The 16,319-nt window shown below is 44.0% G+C and overlaps 2 protein-coding genes across 3 annotated transcripts in view; one reads left to right on the top strand and one right to left on the bottom strand.

Moving 5' to 3' along the window:
* SPATA31F3 (SPATA31 subfamily F member 3) overlaps positions 1-15,134 on the top strand; it is a 73,874-nt gene extending 58,740 nt beyond the window's left edge. Inside the window, exons 1-5 of one of the 2 annotated variants that reach the window (XM_049895774.1) lie at positions 8,344-8,712; positions 9,341-9,386; positions 9,920-9,980; positions 11,024-11,517; positions 14,450-15,134. In XM_049895774.1, the coding sequence (XP_049751731.1) occupies positions 8,569-8,712; positions 9,341-9,386; positions 9,920-9,980; positions 11,024-11,517; positions 14,450-14,799 (1,095 nt within the window). In that variant the 5' untranslated portion in view covers positions 8,344-8,568 and the 3' untranslated portion in view covers positions 14,800-15,134. Of the gene's footprint in view, positions 1-8,343; positions 8,713-9,340; positions 9,387-9,919; positions 9,981-11,023; positions 11,518-14,449 lie in introns of those variants that run through there. The other variant, XR_007518654.1, reaches the window with a different exon arrangement.
* Positions 1-16,319, bottom strand: part of PHF24 (PHD finger protein 24) — a 141,122-nt gene that overhangs the window by 95,529 nt on the left and 29,274 nt on the right. The gene's annotated exons all lie outside the window — the stretch shown is intronic.

Below are 16,319 nucleotides of genomic sequence, written 5' to 3'. Positions count from 1 at the left end.
TTCCTGTCACTGCTGAGACTCCGCCGGACTAGTATCTGTGGGCAAGTGCTGCCCTCTAATGCCTCTGGCGCCATCTAGTGATACTCAGCTACACATCTGCATAGTGTAGTAACTTGCTGTGCGAGCTCTGGTGGTCTTGCTGCCTGACACTACTCTGGGGCTTAGAACAGCATGGGAATCTTAGCTCTTTACATTAACAAAGTTGTTCATGTATAAAAATGTTGCTGCTGAATGGCAGCAACTAGCTGTCTGTCCCCAGAACCTAACATAATATTTGGCACATCTTAAGTGTTTACCAGTATTTTCCAGGTATAAGACACAGTGAAACTCCTTTGTAGGGCTTGTGTGGAGGGACAAGACTCACATCACTGGCATGTCTGTCAGGATTTTTCTTCATGGGGCTATGATATGACCCATAGTACGTATGAATCAGTAACCATAAACAGTTTCCTGAAGAAATTCAACTATTAAACTAATTGTGATGCTGTAGTATAACGGAAACAGGGTCTGGCTCTTGGCGTAAGTAAGTTCCTAAAAATAAATGAATAAGAATCCTTTATAGTTGTGTAGCCCTCCAGAGTCCACAGAGTCTCTTCTGTACTTCATCTCCCTGTGAAGTTCACTATAAACCATGAGGCAGGAAAGGCAAATGTGGTTATCCATACCCGAACCATTAAAAATGACAGACCTAACTGTGTTCATTACGTGAGTGTGCCCTTATCTAGGAAGACACTAATCCCACTGCCCTATCCACACGAGCACCCTCTATCTATGACCACCAAATCAATAAACGAACCTGTACTAATGGCCAGCTCTGCATAAGATTATCTTTGGCTCAGCACTAGGCTCTAACTCCTCAACTCTGACAGAGGAGCAGGGGCTGGGTGAATTGCTAAAGAGGAATTTGCAGCAGATGGTTTTAATGGTTGAGTGGATGGCAGTGGCTGTAGATTATCTTTGTAAGATGAACAGTGCACTGGTCGGAGCAGGTAAGAGGCTTGCAGAATCTGGTGATTTTTCTGGGGGAAGAGTTCAGGCTAATGGGAGATTGATAACAGTAGCAGTACAGAGAGTAGCAGCAACTGCAGGAGACTATAGGCCAGTATTAAAAGATTCATGCTACTTTGTAAGTATTTTGAGTCAAGATTCTTGGCCTGCTACTAAAAAACTGGTACAAGCTGCTTTTTATTTGATTTTTGTTACCCTGTCATTCAGTGCTCCTTGGTTGAAAAAGTCCTCTCATTCCTTTATTATGGAACTTGCAAGTTCATGAAAGATGTTGAAATGGCTCACATTCATCCCATCTTCAGATAGGACTGTTCTTAAATTATTTTAAATGTAAGGATCTATTTCATTTTTGTAGATATAAGAAGGATGTTTAAGAAAAACATTCACTAATCCCTTTCTTTCTGAAATTATTTTCAGAATATTCTTTAGCTAGTAAAAAACTCTTCATGCTAATGGTTTACTTTCTGAAAATTTAATTGAAGTGTTACATAGAAAAAATACACAAATCATAAGTGTACAGCTTGATGAATTAGCACCAAATGAAGACATCTAAGTAATCATGGTGACCCCGTGTGTGCAGAGTAGAACTGCTTTTGTGACCTTTCAGAAGCACATCACCAGGCCTGCCTTCCAAGGCGCCTCTGGGTGGGTTCAAATCGCCAACCTTTCAGCTAGTAGTTGAGTGCTTAACTGTTTGCGCCACCCAAGGTCTCCTAAAAGTTTTATAGTTCTATGTTTTACATTTGGAGCCCCAGTGGCACAGTGGTTAAGAGCTCAACTGTTAACCAAAAGGTCAACAGTTCAAATCCACCAGGCACTCCTTGGAAACCCTATGGGGCAGTTCTACTCTGTCCTATAGGGTCACTGTGAGTTGGAATCAACTCAACAGCAGCAGGTTTGGTTTTTTGGTTATGTCTTACATTTATGTCTGTGATTCATTTTGAATTAATTTTTGTGGAAAGTATGAAGTATGTCCCCCACGAGCCCGTCAGTTTGTTCTACTGTGGGGGCTTGCATGTTGCTGTGATATTGGAAGCTATGCCACTGGTATTCAGATACCAGCGGGGTCTCCCATGGAGGACAGGTTTCAGCTGAGCTTCCAGACTAAGACAGACTAGGAAGAAGGACCCGGCAGTCTACTTCTGAAAAGCATTAGCCAATGAAAACCTCATGAATAGCAGTGGAACGTTGTCTGATATAGCGCTGGAAGAAGAGCCCCCCAGGTTGGAAGGCACTCAAAAGATGACTGGGGAAGAGCTGCCTCCTCAAAGTAGAGTCGACCTTAATGATGTGGATGGAGTAGAGCTTTTGGGACCTTCATTTGCTGATGTGGCACAACTCAAAATGAGAAGAAACAGCTGCAAACATCCATTAATAATCAGAACCTGGAACGTATGAAGTATGAATCCAGGAGAATTGGAAATCATCAAAAATGAAATGGAATGCATAAACATAAATATCCTAGGCATTAGTGAGCTGAAATGGACTGGCATTGGCCATTTTGAATCAGACAATCATATAGTCTACTGTTCTGGGAATGACAACTTGAAGAGGAATGGTGTTGCATTCATCGTCAAAAAGAATGTTTCAAGATCTATCCTAAAATACAACGCTCTCAGTGATTGGGTAATATCCATATGCCTACAAGGAAGACCAGTTAATACGACTGTTATTCAAATTTATGCACCAACCACTAGGGCCAAAGATGAAGAAATAGAAGATTTTTATTAGCTGCTGCAGTCTGAAATTGATCGAACCTGCAATCAAGATGCATTGGTAACTACTGGCGATTGGAATGCGAAATGTGGAAACAAAGAAGAAGGATCAGTAGTTGGAAAATACAGCCTTGGTAAAAGAAACAATGCTGGAGATCAAATGATAGAATTTTGTAAGACCAACGACTTCTTCATTGCAAATACCTTCTTTCACCAACATAAATGGCAACTATACACATGGACCTCACCATATGGAACACACAGAAATCAAATTGACTACATCTGTGGAAAGAAATGATGGAAAAGCTCAATATCATCAGTAAGAATAAGGCCAGGGGCCAACTGTGGAACAGACTATCAATTGCTCATATGCAGGTTCAAGCTGAAACTGAAGAAGATCAGAGCAAGTCCGTGAGAGCCAAAACATGACCTTGAGTATATCCCACCTGAATTTACAGACCATCTGAAGAACAGATTTGACACATTGAACACTAGTGACCAAAGACCAGACGAGTTGTGGAATGACATCAAGGACATCATAAGTGAAGAAAAGAAGAGGTCAACAAAAAGACAGGAAAGAAAGAAAAGACCAAGATGGATGTCAGAGGATACTCTGAAACTTGCTTTTGAGCGGTGGGTAGCTAAAGCAAAAGGAAGAATTGATGAAGTAAAAGAGCTGAAAAGAATATTTCAAAGCGACTCTTGAGAGGACAAACTAAAGTATTATACTGACATGTGCAAAGAGCTGGAGATGGAAAACCAAAAGGGAAGAATACACTCGGCGTTTCCAAAGCTGAAAGAACTGAAGAAAAAATTCAAGCCTCAAGTTGCAACAGTGAAGGATTCCATGGGGAAAATACTGAACGACACAGGAAGCATCAAAAGAAGATGCAAGGAATACACAGAGTCATTATACCAAAAAGAATTAGTCTATGTTCAACCATTTCAAGAGGTGGCAGATGATCGGGAACCGATGGTACTGAAGGAAGAAGTCCAAGCTGCTCTGAAGGCATTGGTGAAAAACAAAGCTCCAGGAATTGATGGAATATCAATTGAGGTGTTTCGACAAACAGATGCATCACTGGAGGTGGTGAGTTGTCTATGCCAAGAAATATGGAAGACAGCTTCCTGGCCAACTGACTGGAAGAGATCCATATTTATGCCTATTCCCAAGAAAGGTTATCCAACCAAATGTGGAAATTACAGAACAATATCATTAATATCCCACACAAGCAAAATTTTGCTGAAGATCATTCAAAAACAGCTGCAGCAGTATATCAGCGGGGAACTGCCAGAAATTCAGGCCAGTTTCAGAAGAGGACGTGGAACCAGGGATGTCATTGCTGATGTCAGATGGATCCTGGCTGAAAGCAGAGAATACCAGAAGGATGTTTACCTATGTTTTATTGACTATGCAAGGGCTTCAACTGTGTGGATCATAACAAACTATGGATAATATTGCAAAGAATGGGAATTCCAGAACACTTAATTGTGCTCATGAGGAACCTTTACATAGATCAAGAGGCAGTTGTTCAGACAGAACAAGGGGATACTGATTGGTTTAAAGTCAGGAAAGGTGTGCGTCAGGGTTGTATTCTTTCACCATACCTATTTAATCTGTATGCTGAGCAAATAATACGAGAAGCTGGACTATATGAAGAAGAATGGGGCATCAGGATTGGAGGAAGACTCATTAACAACCTGTGTTATGCAGATGACACAACCTTGCTTGCTGAAAGTGAAGAGGACTTGAAGCACTTACTAATGAAGATCAAAGACTACAGCCTTCGATATGGATTGCACCTCAACATAAAGAAAACAAAAATCCTCACAACTGGACCAATGAGCAACATCATGATAAATGGAGAAAAGATTGAAGTTGTCAAGGATTTCATTTTACCTGGATCCACAATCAACAGCCATGGAAGCAGCAGTCAAGAAATCAAAAGACGCGTTGCATTGGGTAAATCTGCTGCAAAGGACCTCTTGAAAGTGTTGAAGAGCAAAGATGTCACCCTGAAGACTAAGGTGCACCTGACCCAAGCCATGGTATTTTCAATTGCGTCATATGCATGTGAAAGCTGGACAATGAATAAGGAAGACCGAAGAAGAGTTGACGCCTTTGAATTGTGGTGTTGGCAAGGAATATTGAATATACCATGGACTGCGAAAAGAACGAACAAACCTGTCTTGGAAGAAGTGCAGCCAGAATGCTCTTTAGAGGCAAGGATGGCGAGACTGCATCTTACATACTTTGGACATGTTGTTAGGAGGGATCAGTCCCTGGAGAAGGACATCATGCTTGGCAGAGTACAGGGTCAGCGGAAAAGAGGAAGACCCTCGACGAGGTGGACTGACACAGTGGCTGCAATAATGAGCTCAAGGATAACAACGATTGTAAGGATGGTGCGGGACCGGGCAGTGTTTCGTTCTGTTGTGCATAGGGTTGCTATGAGTCAGAACCAACTCGATGGCACCTAACAACAACAATGAAGTATGTGTCGAGGTTCATTTTTTTTTTTTGCATATGGATGTACAATTTTTCCGGTACTGTTTATTGAAAAGACTATCCTTTTCCCATTGGGTAGTTTTTGTACATTTGTCAAAAATCAGTTGCTATATTCATGCATGTCTATTTCTGGGCTTTCTGTTTGGTTCTTTTGACCTAGTTTCTCTCCTTTTGCCATAGCACACTGTCTTAATTACTCTAGCTTCATAGTAAGTCTAGAAATGGGGTAATGTGAGTCCTCCAACATTGTTCTTTTTCAGAAATGTTTGGCATTTCTAGCTGGCAAACTCATAGTATCTAATTCCCTGTGAAGATTTCCTATGAAGCTATAGTAATCAAGTCAGTATTGTATGGAGAAAGGATAGACACATGGATCAAAGATATGGAAGAGAATGGAATCCAGCAATGGATCCATGCCTATATGGTCAATTCATTTTCTACAAAGGTACAAACACAATGGAGAAAGGATAATCTTTTCAAAAAATGATGCTGGAACATTGGATATTCCTCTGCAAATTTGTACCTCAATTCACACCTGACACCATATTAAAAAATTAACTAAAAATAGATCATAGATCTAAATGTAAAACCTAATAGTACAAAATTTCTAGAAGTAAACATAAGAGAAAATATTAGTGATATTGAGTCAGGCAAAGATTTCTTAGATAAGACACTTAAAAGCAAAATCTATAAAAATTTTGATAAATTAGACTTCATCAAAATTAATTAGGTGAAGAGAAAGACAACACTCAATACAGGAGAGGTCATCACAACTGGACTAAACCAAAAGCAAAGCAGTTTCCTGAATAAAGTGAATGCTTCGAAGGCCAGCGTAGCAAGGGCGGGGGTTTGGAGACCATGATTTCAGGGGACATCTAAGTCAATTGGCATAATAAAATCTATTAAGAAAACATTCTGCATCCCACTTTGGAGAGTGGCATCTGGGGTCTTACACGCTAGCAAGTGGCCATCTAAGATGCATCAATTGGTCTCAACCCACCTGGATCAAAGGAGAATGAAGAACACCAAGGACACAAGGTAATTATGAGCCCAAGAGGCAGAAAGGGCCACATAAATCAGAAACTATATCAGCCTGAGACCAGAAGAACTATATCATGCCCGGCTACAACTGATGAGTGCCCTGACAGGGAACACAACAGAGAACCCCTGAGGGAGCAGGAGAGCAGTGGGATGCAGACCCCAAATTCCCGTAAAAGGACCAGACTTAATGGTCTGACTGAGACTAGAAGGACCCAGGTGGTCAGGGCCCCTAGACCTTCTGTTAGCTCTGGACGGGAACCATTCCCAAAGCCAACTCTTCAGACAGGGATTGGACTGGACAATGGGATAGAAAAAGAAGGGGGTGAAGAATGAGCTTCTTGAATCAAGTAGACGCTTGAGACTATGTTGGCATCTATCTGGAACGGAGATGAGAGGGCAGAGGTGGTTAGAAGCTGCCAGAATGGACATGAAAAAAGAGAGTGGAGGGAAGGAGCGGGCTTGTCTCATTAAGGGGAGAGCAATTAGGAGTATATAGCAAGGTATATGTAAATTTTTGTAGGAGAGACTGACTTGATTTGTAATCTTTCACTGAAAGTACAATAAAATTTTTTTTTAAATGTCTTTCTGCTCTTCATGCCGTCCAGCTCAGATTGGGACACATACTGAATGCTCACCATATCTGTGAGTGGAAGAATGGATGCTGGAAGAAGGCCTAAATAGCTTCTTCAGAGATCTTTAGGTGAATGATTTTTTAAAAAATATTTTATTGTGCTTCAGGTGAAAGTTTGTACAGCAAATTGGTTTCCCATTCAACAGTTTATATACAAGTTGTTCCATGACATTGGTTGCTATCCCCACAGTATGTCAGCACTCTTCCCATTTCTACCCTGCCTTCCCTGTTTTCATCCCTCCAGTTTCCCTGCCCCTCCTTGCCTTCTCATCTTTGCTTTTTGGGCAAATGTTGCGCTTTTGATCTTATTTAGTTGATTGTTCTAACAAGCACATTCCTCACAGGTATTAATTGTTTATTTTATATGCCAGTGTACCATTTGACTGAAGGGTGACCTCTGGGAGCAGCTTCAGTTCCAGGTTGAGAGGATGTATTAGGGTGATGATTTGAGGGTTCCTCTAGTTTCTGTCATGCCAGTAAGTCTTTGCCCCAAAATTCTCTGGCTGACAATTTGTTCTCAGTAGGACGAGATTGTCTTATGAAAATCAGAAATCATAGAGCATTAGAGGCACACCAGAAAGTAGATGGAGGCCAAGCAGGTAGCATAAATGTTTGAATTAGAAGGCAGATTGTAGGAATGGTGGATTGTGGAAAACACCTTCCCTGTTTATAGGGGTTTGCAGTAGGCAGAATTCTAAGATGGTTCCCAAGATTCCTACCCTGTATAATCCTTTCTTTTTGCCTGTGGGTGGTATCTGTGATTATGGTGGATGCCACTCCCACCATTTGGTTACATTTTATGGCAAAGGTGAATGCATTTTTGCAGATGTAATTAAATTCTCTAATTAGTTTGACTTTGAGTTATGCAAAAGGGAGATTATTGTGGTTGGGCCTTACCTAATCAGGTGAGCTCTTTAAAAGAAGGCTTAGGTTCCCTGAGCTCAGAGACTCAAAGCAGCAGAGACTCTCTTTTCCTGCTGCCACCAAATAAGCAAACATCCATATCTACAGCTACAGTGAAATGAATTCTGACAACCACATGCACTTGGAAGAGGACCCCAAGCTTCAGATGACACCACAGCCCTGTTTGACACTTTGATAGCAGCTTTGTGAGACCCTGATCAGATAACCCAGTAAACTGTTCCTGTACTCTTGATCCATGGAGAGTGAGATAATAAATGGAAGCCTTAACCAGACACTGCCCATCCTAACCTCTCGTGTGTTTTTCAGATATGTTTCCAGTACAGGTAGGGGAATTGGTGGAGGTTCCCCTGTCCCCAGTCTTTCTTAAAGGCGCCCTATGTACCTAAACACTAGGTTAGGGGTGATACGACTATTGTAACAGAGCTGAGCTGTCAGGCTGGCGCAGGGTGTGGAGAGAGAATGGGACCTTTAGTGCCAGGCTCTGAAACCCTCACAGATAACCAGATACCCTCATCTACAGACTGAATCACCACATGAGCACCTCTAGGACAGGTAAAGGCCTTTGGCACCTCATCTGCCTTGTGAAACAGGAGGGCTTTGTGATGTAGTCCAGTGGCCCTGGTTCCGTAGTTATGTGAGGTGGAGATGACAAGATCTAACATGGAGAAGCATTAGGCCAAGACCTTGTATACCCTAGGCGTAGAGATGTTTGGTTTTCTAATGCTGATGATATTTAGATCATGTTGAGCCCTACTTACATCCACTGGGACATTGACTATTCCTTATATAACTTTGGGTCTATTTTCATTATTGTCCTAATTATCTGGCAGGTCAAAAGGATCCACCATGGATTAAAGTTGGGACATAAGAGGAGCTGCTGTCGGGTAGGGAAATATTGTGACTACAATCAGCCCGGGAAAGCCTTACACAAGCTTTTATTCCCTTTATTTCTCACCTTATCCTGTACTCTGTTTCGTTTTTTCTAATTTTTAATGCCATGCTTTTAGTTACTCTTCTCTAGTCCTTTCTTTTCAGAGCCTGGAAATAACCCCTTACCAGGCCCTCCCTGCAGCATACTGTAATTGAAAAGCCAAGAATCTCTCCACCTGACTTGGGTTGAGGCCTAGAGGATTATGAGTTGAGTTCTTCCCCAATGGATACCTGAAGGCCTCACAGTTCGGGTGATTTTTTCCCTTGGACTTTGAGGGCCTTTGTGAGCTAAAGCTTTTTGGCTTCTAGAACCACCAACCTTTTAATCTGTTCAAATCTTAAACTCAAATCCTAAACTGCCCTCAGAACTTCTCCTGTGGATGAAGGTGGAGGTATGGATGGAGTATGGACGTACCTCAAGTGAGGCAAAAATAAGGTGACGTGGAAATTTGGGGGTAAAAAGGTAGACAAAGGAAAGGTAGGAGAGTACAAGTTGGTATATAAAAAAGGATTAGTGTTTTTGGGTTTTGTCTCATTTTGGACATGAAAAGGGTTCATACTCTTAATGTTCTTGTCTTTCAGCGTCACCAAAGAATCAGACAAAGGGCTAGAGAGGCAGCATCAAGAGGTAAAGTCCCAATTTCTCCTCTGACTCCCCTTCATTGTGGTTGAGGTCCATGGATCCTGACCCTTTTTGACCTTTGGTACCAAGTGCCAGGTGCTCCAATCATTGAGGCTCTAGTTCCTCAAACTGACAACTTCTCATAGAAACATCCTTGGATGAGAAATCAGAGCCGAGGAATGTTCCAAAATTCTCTGCCTTATCCCCCAGGAATGAGAAAAGAGGATAGGGCAAAAGTCCTTAACTGTGTGATGTATTAATTTTATGACTCTGTGGAAGTCACTTCATCTCTGAGTCTTGTTATCCATAAAATGGGCATAACACGATCCTGCCGCACTCATGCAGTGGTTGTGAAGATCAAATGAGTTTAGATGTGAGACTACACATTATAAATATTTACATTGTATACAGGAATGTCTTAGAGCATGATATTTGGGATTTTAGTCTCTCATTCAGTCAAAGGACTTATTATTCAGCTTCCAGTGGGATTCCCTTGAACCCTTTCCTGTCCCATGTAACACTGTTTCTCCATTTCTCAGCTAGGAGAGCTTCCCAAGAAGAAGCTGAGAAGCCACAGAAGCTGCTCTCTCTCATGAAAAGGTGACCTCTTACTCCTGGCTGTCCCAACCCCCAGCCTGGCCTGTGATGACTTCTCAGCTTGGCACTGGGCAGAGGATGAGGAGAGGAATTGGCTGGGAGAGAACAATATACAACACAGACTGGTTCCCTGGTTGAGAAGGTTGCCAGAGCCAAGGGGGTTAAACATACCAGAAGAGAAGTCTCCCAATTCCACTCTTGGTGCCAGAGCCACAGTAACTCCTGGAATTCAGGGTTTGACTAATGTGTAATTCATAAGCAATTCTACATGGGGTTGAACTCAGTAATAAGACAAGTTATTGAGCTAAGACAGTGGATTTTGCATAAATGTCATCATTATCATTCTCTTTGCAGCTACACCCTTTCAGGGCAGACTCCTCTGAGTCTACCTGGGCCTTGCAGACATTACCTCCTCTTGTCTGTCTTCAGGGAGGCCAGTTCCTGGGACAGCCCTCAGATAGGAGCCTATCACCTTATGCTTTTCTTAGGATCTCTAGAGAATGGGGTGATTCACAAGAGATGCTGTGTACAGCACCAGGGACACGCCACAGCCCCAGAATGCAGAATTCCTACAAGAATCTCATTTTCTTTCCTTTCAGTATGGAAATACTCAGTAGTGGGCTTTGCTTTCTTAGCCCAAATGAGACTGACTCTGGGTTCTACCTGGTGGTGTTGCTGGTGTTGCCCCATTAGCAAACCACTTGCTCCCCACATCCCCACCTGCCTTAGTTCTCTTCTCCTAGTTCAGCTTCTCAACATAGGTCAGAAGAAAACTAAACCCCACCTCCCAGTCCTCTCGGAGGACCCTGCCCACCATGGGTTGTCTGAGACCTTGCCTAACAAGACCCAGACCCTCAGCTCAGCCAGGCCTAACCTGCTGAATGGCACTTTCTTAGGGAGAAGAGCAAAGCAGTAGACTCCCAGGGGGAGGCCCAGGGTTTATAGGCCTAGGGGACGGCAGAGCCAATCCCCTGGCCACAGGCCACACTCTTCTAAGGAGGCAGATGACACTGCATCAGTAATGGTTGCGATGTTTCCCTTCTCAGCCAGGGCTGGCTTCCTCAGGAGGGAAGTGTGCGGCGGCTTCTATGTGCAGACCCCTGCTGTCACATCTGCAATGGTGTGGCTCTGGAGATTCAGCAACTGCTGGCTGGTGAAAACATCCTGATGGCCCCCAATTCGGCAGGGGCATCACAGCTGTCCTCTTGCCTAGAGACTCTGTTCACATCTGGTATCTCTGAGCAGACTCTGAAGCTGCGTTCCAAGAACCCCAGAGAGCTTTCACTGGCATCTGTAACCCCCACACTATCACAAGTAACAGATCAGAAATCCTTAACCCAGACAGCTGCCCCATCAACCGGTGCGGTCAGTGTCCAACATCACTGGGATGAACACCTGCAGCTCGGGCAGGAATTTCAACTGCCAGATATGTCCTTGGACTCAGAAGCTCTGTGTTCTTCAAGGCTTGAGGAGCCTGGGATTCCTGTGAACCAGAAGGAGAGGGAAAAGAGCAACTCTGAATTTGTCCTAGAGAAACAAGGTCAGTATCCCTTGAACACTAGGTCCCCTTGCTTTCTCTGAACCCAGTGTCACTAACCTAAAACCCACTTTGACCTTGCATTCTCTGCACACCTGCTGTTTCTTAGTCTCAAAGCCCAGAGTTTTCTGTAAGAACATGTATATAAGTGGGTACATTTCCTCATTTGAGGGCTCCCAAGATTTGTGTAGCAGTTCCTCTGGCAGCTTATACCACACCCCTTCCCATTGTTGTCAAAGTCTGGAAAAAACTTTTTTTTTTTTTTTCCCATCCTGCTGCTACCTTCAATGCTCTGTTGAAGAGCTAGAACCCTTTTATCTCCCTGACGGGATTCATGGGAGGCCGGCTAGCCTACCGAACCTTTCAGGGTTTTAGAAAGATCAACTATGGATCCAGAGCAACGGTATCACTGGGAAGAAATCCTAAACCCATGGCTCTGGCTCTACCCTGTTCTACCTTTCAGCCCTGGGTGGTCTCTGCCCATTACCTGGGAGACACGCTGAGGCCTCAGGGTGTCCTCTGCAGCAGAAATACAGCTACTACTTTTGTCATTTTTCTTCTCTTTACAGTGAGCCCCTGACTTGCCTCTGGAGAGCTTTTCACAAAAGGGGAGCCCTGGTCTCTTTCTCATCAATGATTTATCTTTCATCTCTGTACTGTTTAAAATATCCTCCCACCTAGTCAGCCCTACCTTCTCCCGTATATTTCTCAATTTGGGTCTGTTCACCTGACCATCAACAACCCAGATCAATGTCCTATTTCTGAATCTGGCCGAGTGAGAAACTTTGGACTGGCACCTGCTGCAGAGGCAGCTTCAGCTTCAGTGGGGCTTGCTGCGTGTAAACCAGAGAATCATATGCATAGCCCTAAGCCATACAGTGGCTCCTACCCCCAGGCCTGAGGCCTTCCTGGTTTGGGAAGCCCATTTCAGCCCTGAAGATGGAGCTAGGTTTTTCCTGCTCAGAGGCTGCTGGAATTCCACCTCTAGAAGCAGTTGATCCAGCAGATGGACTCACCATTGCTAGGGCTGCCCTAGAAGATCCAGAAATCCATTTAGTTGCCCCTGAACCCTACTGACCAGCAGCCCCAGTCCTGGAGAGACATAGCCCTCGGGAGTATGAGTCTTCTCAGCCTGAACTCCACAGGCAAATTGGGAGAGTAACCTGTTCTGATTCATTTTAGCAATAGGTTCAATCTCCATGCTGCAGTTGGTGTTCCAGGCCAGGGCTACATTATAGAGCCACACTGACTCACATGAGGGAAGATCTGCCAGGGCACCATCCCTGCCCACATCTGTTTCTGTTGGGACTGAAGAATCATTGTGGAGTGCAGCATTCCAGGGGCCCTGGCAGTGACTCGGTTCCCTTGCACCCTGGAAAACTGATCCTAGACTTGGTGGCAGTAATCATTTCCTACATGCATCAGGAAGTGAAGCCCTGAATACTGGCAGAACTTGACCAGTAGCAACAAGTCTCACTAGATGTTGTCACTGATTACCCTGAGCTTCCCATGTCCTCTCCAAGGGAGCCACTAAAAACTTCTAGGGAGACAAGTTTTGGCCTTCCTGTTAGGGCTGCCTAGTCTCTAGCGTGTGGCCTTGGCAATCACTAGCCAATTTGCAATTACAGAGATGGTGCCTGGGCCTAACAGGAGCAAAACAGAGCTTTGACTCAGTCTCATCTGGAAAACAATTTATGAATCATGATTAATCCTCTTAAGATGCCAATAAGACTACTAGTATGAAGGACAGGTGGATGGAGATGGTGCCTATAGAGGCCCATACAGATCCTACTAGCTTCCGCTCACTCAAGGCACCCATTTTGGACAACTAAATTTCTACTTGAGAAAGAAAATCCTGAAGATACATTTGGGTAGACCCATAAAGACAAAAGAATCCAGGGAACAAATTGTAGCCATCCTAAAGAATGGGGTTTTTAGGGCTTTTTAGGCCTAGGGGTTTTTAGGAATCTAAAGAACTAGGGGAAAACATTGCTTCAGGAACTCACCATCTCACCAGACAGTCCACTTGCCCCAGATCCAGAACTAACTAGTCTGCCTTAAAGAACAGCTGGTTATTGAGCTAAAGGCAGTGCAGCAGAGCCAGAAGCAAGCTAATTCCAGAGCAGGGCCCCATTGTTCTGCTTTTTTGGCTTTTAAGATCTCACAACCCAGGAGGGACATAACAGGTTACCAGGTGAATTGTATTTGAATGAAGGTTAGAGTGAGGTGACCAAGCCTGGGAGGTTCTGGACTCCTAAGCCCCAGGCATTTGTGAGGGCAAGGACATATCCATACCATATCAGAGAAGCGAGTACCCAGGAAAACTCAAGGCAGCAGGGGAACAAAAAAAGGGCTCTCCCCAACCAGAGACAACAGCCACTTTTGGGGTAAGTAGAGGCATCTCTAAGGAAACCCTTCAATGGCCCTAGCAAGGAAGCCACAGCTTTTAGGTTGTTGCTCCCTGTCAGCACCATCCCCCTTACCTTGAGGTCCCAGAGCATCCTCCAGGATTCCCTGAGGCAAAAGGACGAGATAAGAATGACCTGCAAGGCAGTTAAAGCAAGCTGAAAACCTCACCCAAACTGGGATTCCTGAGAATGCTAAACCTGGCATAACTCAAGCCTTAAAGGGTCAGACCTAATAGGGCCAACTTACTGGGCCATCATTTGCCGGGCCAAATTTTGCAGGTCCAGCATTTGAAGGGTGCCACATTTCTCAGGTCTAAACTTTGCAGGGTCAAATGTTTCAAGGTCACAGAGCCAGCCTTACAGTGCAGAACTTTGTTAGGCCAGAATTTACAAAGCCAGTCTTTGAGAGCCAATTTTCCAGGGCCATGTTGTACAGGCTCAAATTTTTCAGGGCCACCCTTTTCAGGGTCAAGAGTTATAAGGTTTGCTAAGAACAGCCCATACTCACAAAAGCCCCATTCTTCCAGAAGCCCCAGAAGCTGGCACGGGAAATAAGATAAAGTACTTCCTGCACTGGATTAACCCCAAGATGGAAGGCCAAGGACATGAGGAATGCATTCTCCTCTCTAAGCCTGTGACCGGGGACAAAGCTGGTACAAAAAATGTTGAAAACAGCCCAGACCTCACCAACAACCACATGAGGGAAACTAACTCAGAGAAGACAACAGGAGACCCCAAGTCTCAGCCTTCCCCAACTGAGGAAGAGAGCCAGGCCTTCTTCAATGCCCCTCTGTGCTCAGTCAGCTCCAGCAGCTGTTCTGTCATTTCTGGGTCCTATGCCACCCCTACCAGTGCCCTGAGCACTGTCCTCAACTGACTTGTGATACTCAACCAGAAAATTCACCCAATGTCTCAACTCTCACCTTAACAGAAGGCACTTCTCTAAATAAGAAGACCCCAGTCAAGCAAAAGGAGTTCTTGGGTTCTTAAACCTCTGCATTTTCCTGAAAAAGGCTGTCGTCGTCAGTTCCATTAATGTGTATGTGAGGCAGCGTCCTCCCCAAATATACTCTATACCTCTCAGCAAAGACCTACCTGTGTGTGCCTCCTTATTTTCAATGTAGTATGTGGAAATGCTGGTGGCGTAGCGCTTGAGAGCTATGACTGCTAACCACCAGGTGCTCCTTGGAAACCCACTTGGGCAATTCTACTCTGTCCTATAATGTCACTATGAGTCGGAATCAACTCGATGGCAACGGGTTTGGTTTGGTTTATGTAGTATGTGGTAGAGAGAGTAGGAGTGGTTGAAAGTGCTTACCATCTGGTATAGGAGCTTAAACCCATATTTCAGATGGGCCAGCATTCCACATAACTTCCCCCAGCTCCACCATGGACTGTAGATAAAGAGACTTAAGCAGAGAGGACAAGACCCATGTCTAAGGTGCACTGAGGGTAAAGGTCAGGCTGGAATTCAATCATGGCTTCCCATGATGACCTTGGACCCCAGAGGAGCAATGTGGACATGATGACAACGTTGACAAGAAGGAGTAGCTGGGAATCCAATGCATTCATGGCCTACCCATCGGCAAAATTCATTAATAATTTTATATATAATAAATTATATATACATATATATGTGTGTGTGTATCAGTTGGTGATGAGGTTCCCAAAAGGGTCAAAATAAAAATGGCCTTGAGCTGAGTCTTGCATTCAACAACTCAAGTATTCTAGTACTTACATTGTTCTAGTATTTACTTTGCGCCAGGTACTATGCTAGACACCAGGGACATACAATGAATAAGACACAGGCCTTACCCCATGGAACTCATGGTCTTATGGGGTAGAAAGTCAAGTAAACAGTCATTAAAGGGAACGTCATAATAGCTGGTTAAAGCCAGCAGGTTAAAGAACACAGGAGGGCATTTAACCTAATTTTGGGAGTGTTTGTGGAAAGCTTCCTGGAAGAGGTGATGTGTAGACTGGGTTTCAAAGGATGAGTAGGAGTTATTCAGGCAGGGGGTGAGGAATGGTAAGGCATTCCCAGTCTGAGAGTATAATATGAGCAAAGGCATGGTATCAGGAAAATGGCACGTCATGTCAGAGAATGGTGACTAGCTAGAGAAGTTCCTGTAATAATCACAAAAGTACATCAAAATGTTGGATGGTTCAGAATGAGGTTGCCCAGATGCTGAATGGATGTCATTCATTTATCCATTCTTTCATTTGTTGTTGGTGGTGTTAATTGTGGCCAAGTCAGCCCCCAACTTATAATAATCCCATGCACAATGGAAGGAAATGCCACCCTCTTGTACCATCCCCATGATTGGCTGCAGATAGGACCAAAGTGATCCATAAGGTTTTCACCAGCTTTTTTTCTAAAGTAGATCACCAGGCCTT

This window comes from Elephas maximus, chromosome 9 (genome assembly GCF_024166365.1).
Source record: "Elephas maximus indicus isolate mEleMax1 chromosome 9, mEleMax1 primary haplotype, whole genome shotgun sequence".
In the NCBI taxonomy this organism is placed as follows: Eukaryota; Metazoa; Chordata; class Mammalia; order Proboscidea; family Elephantidae; genus Elephas; species Elephas maximus.
Note: the sequence above shows the minus strand (reverse complement) of the source record. Positions and strands in the feature narration are given on the sequence as shown.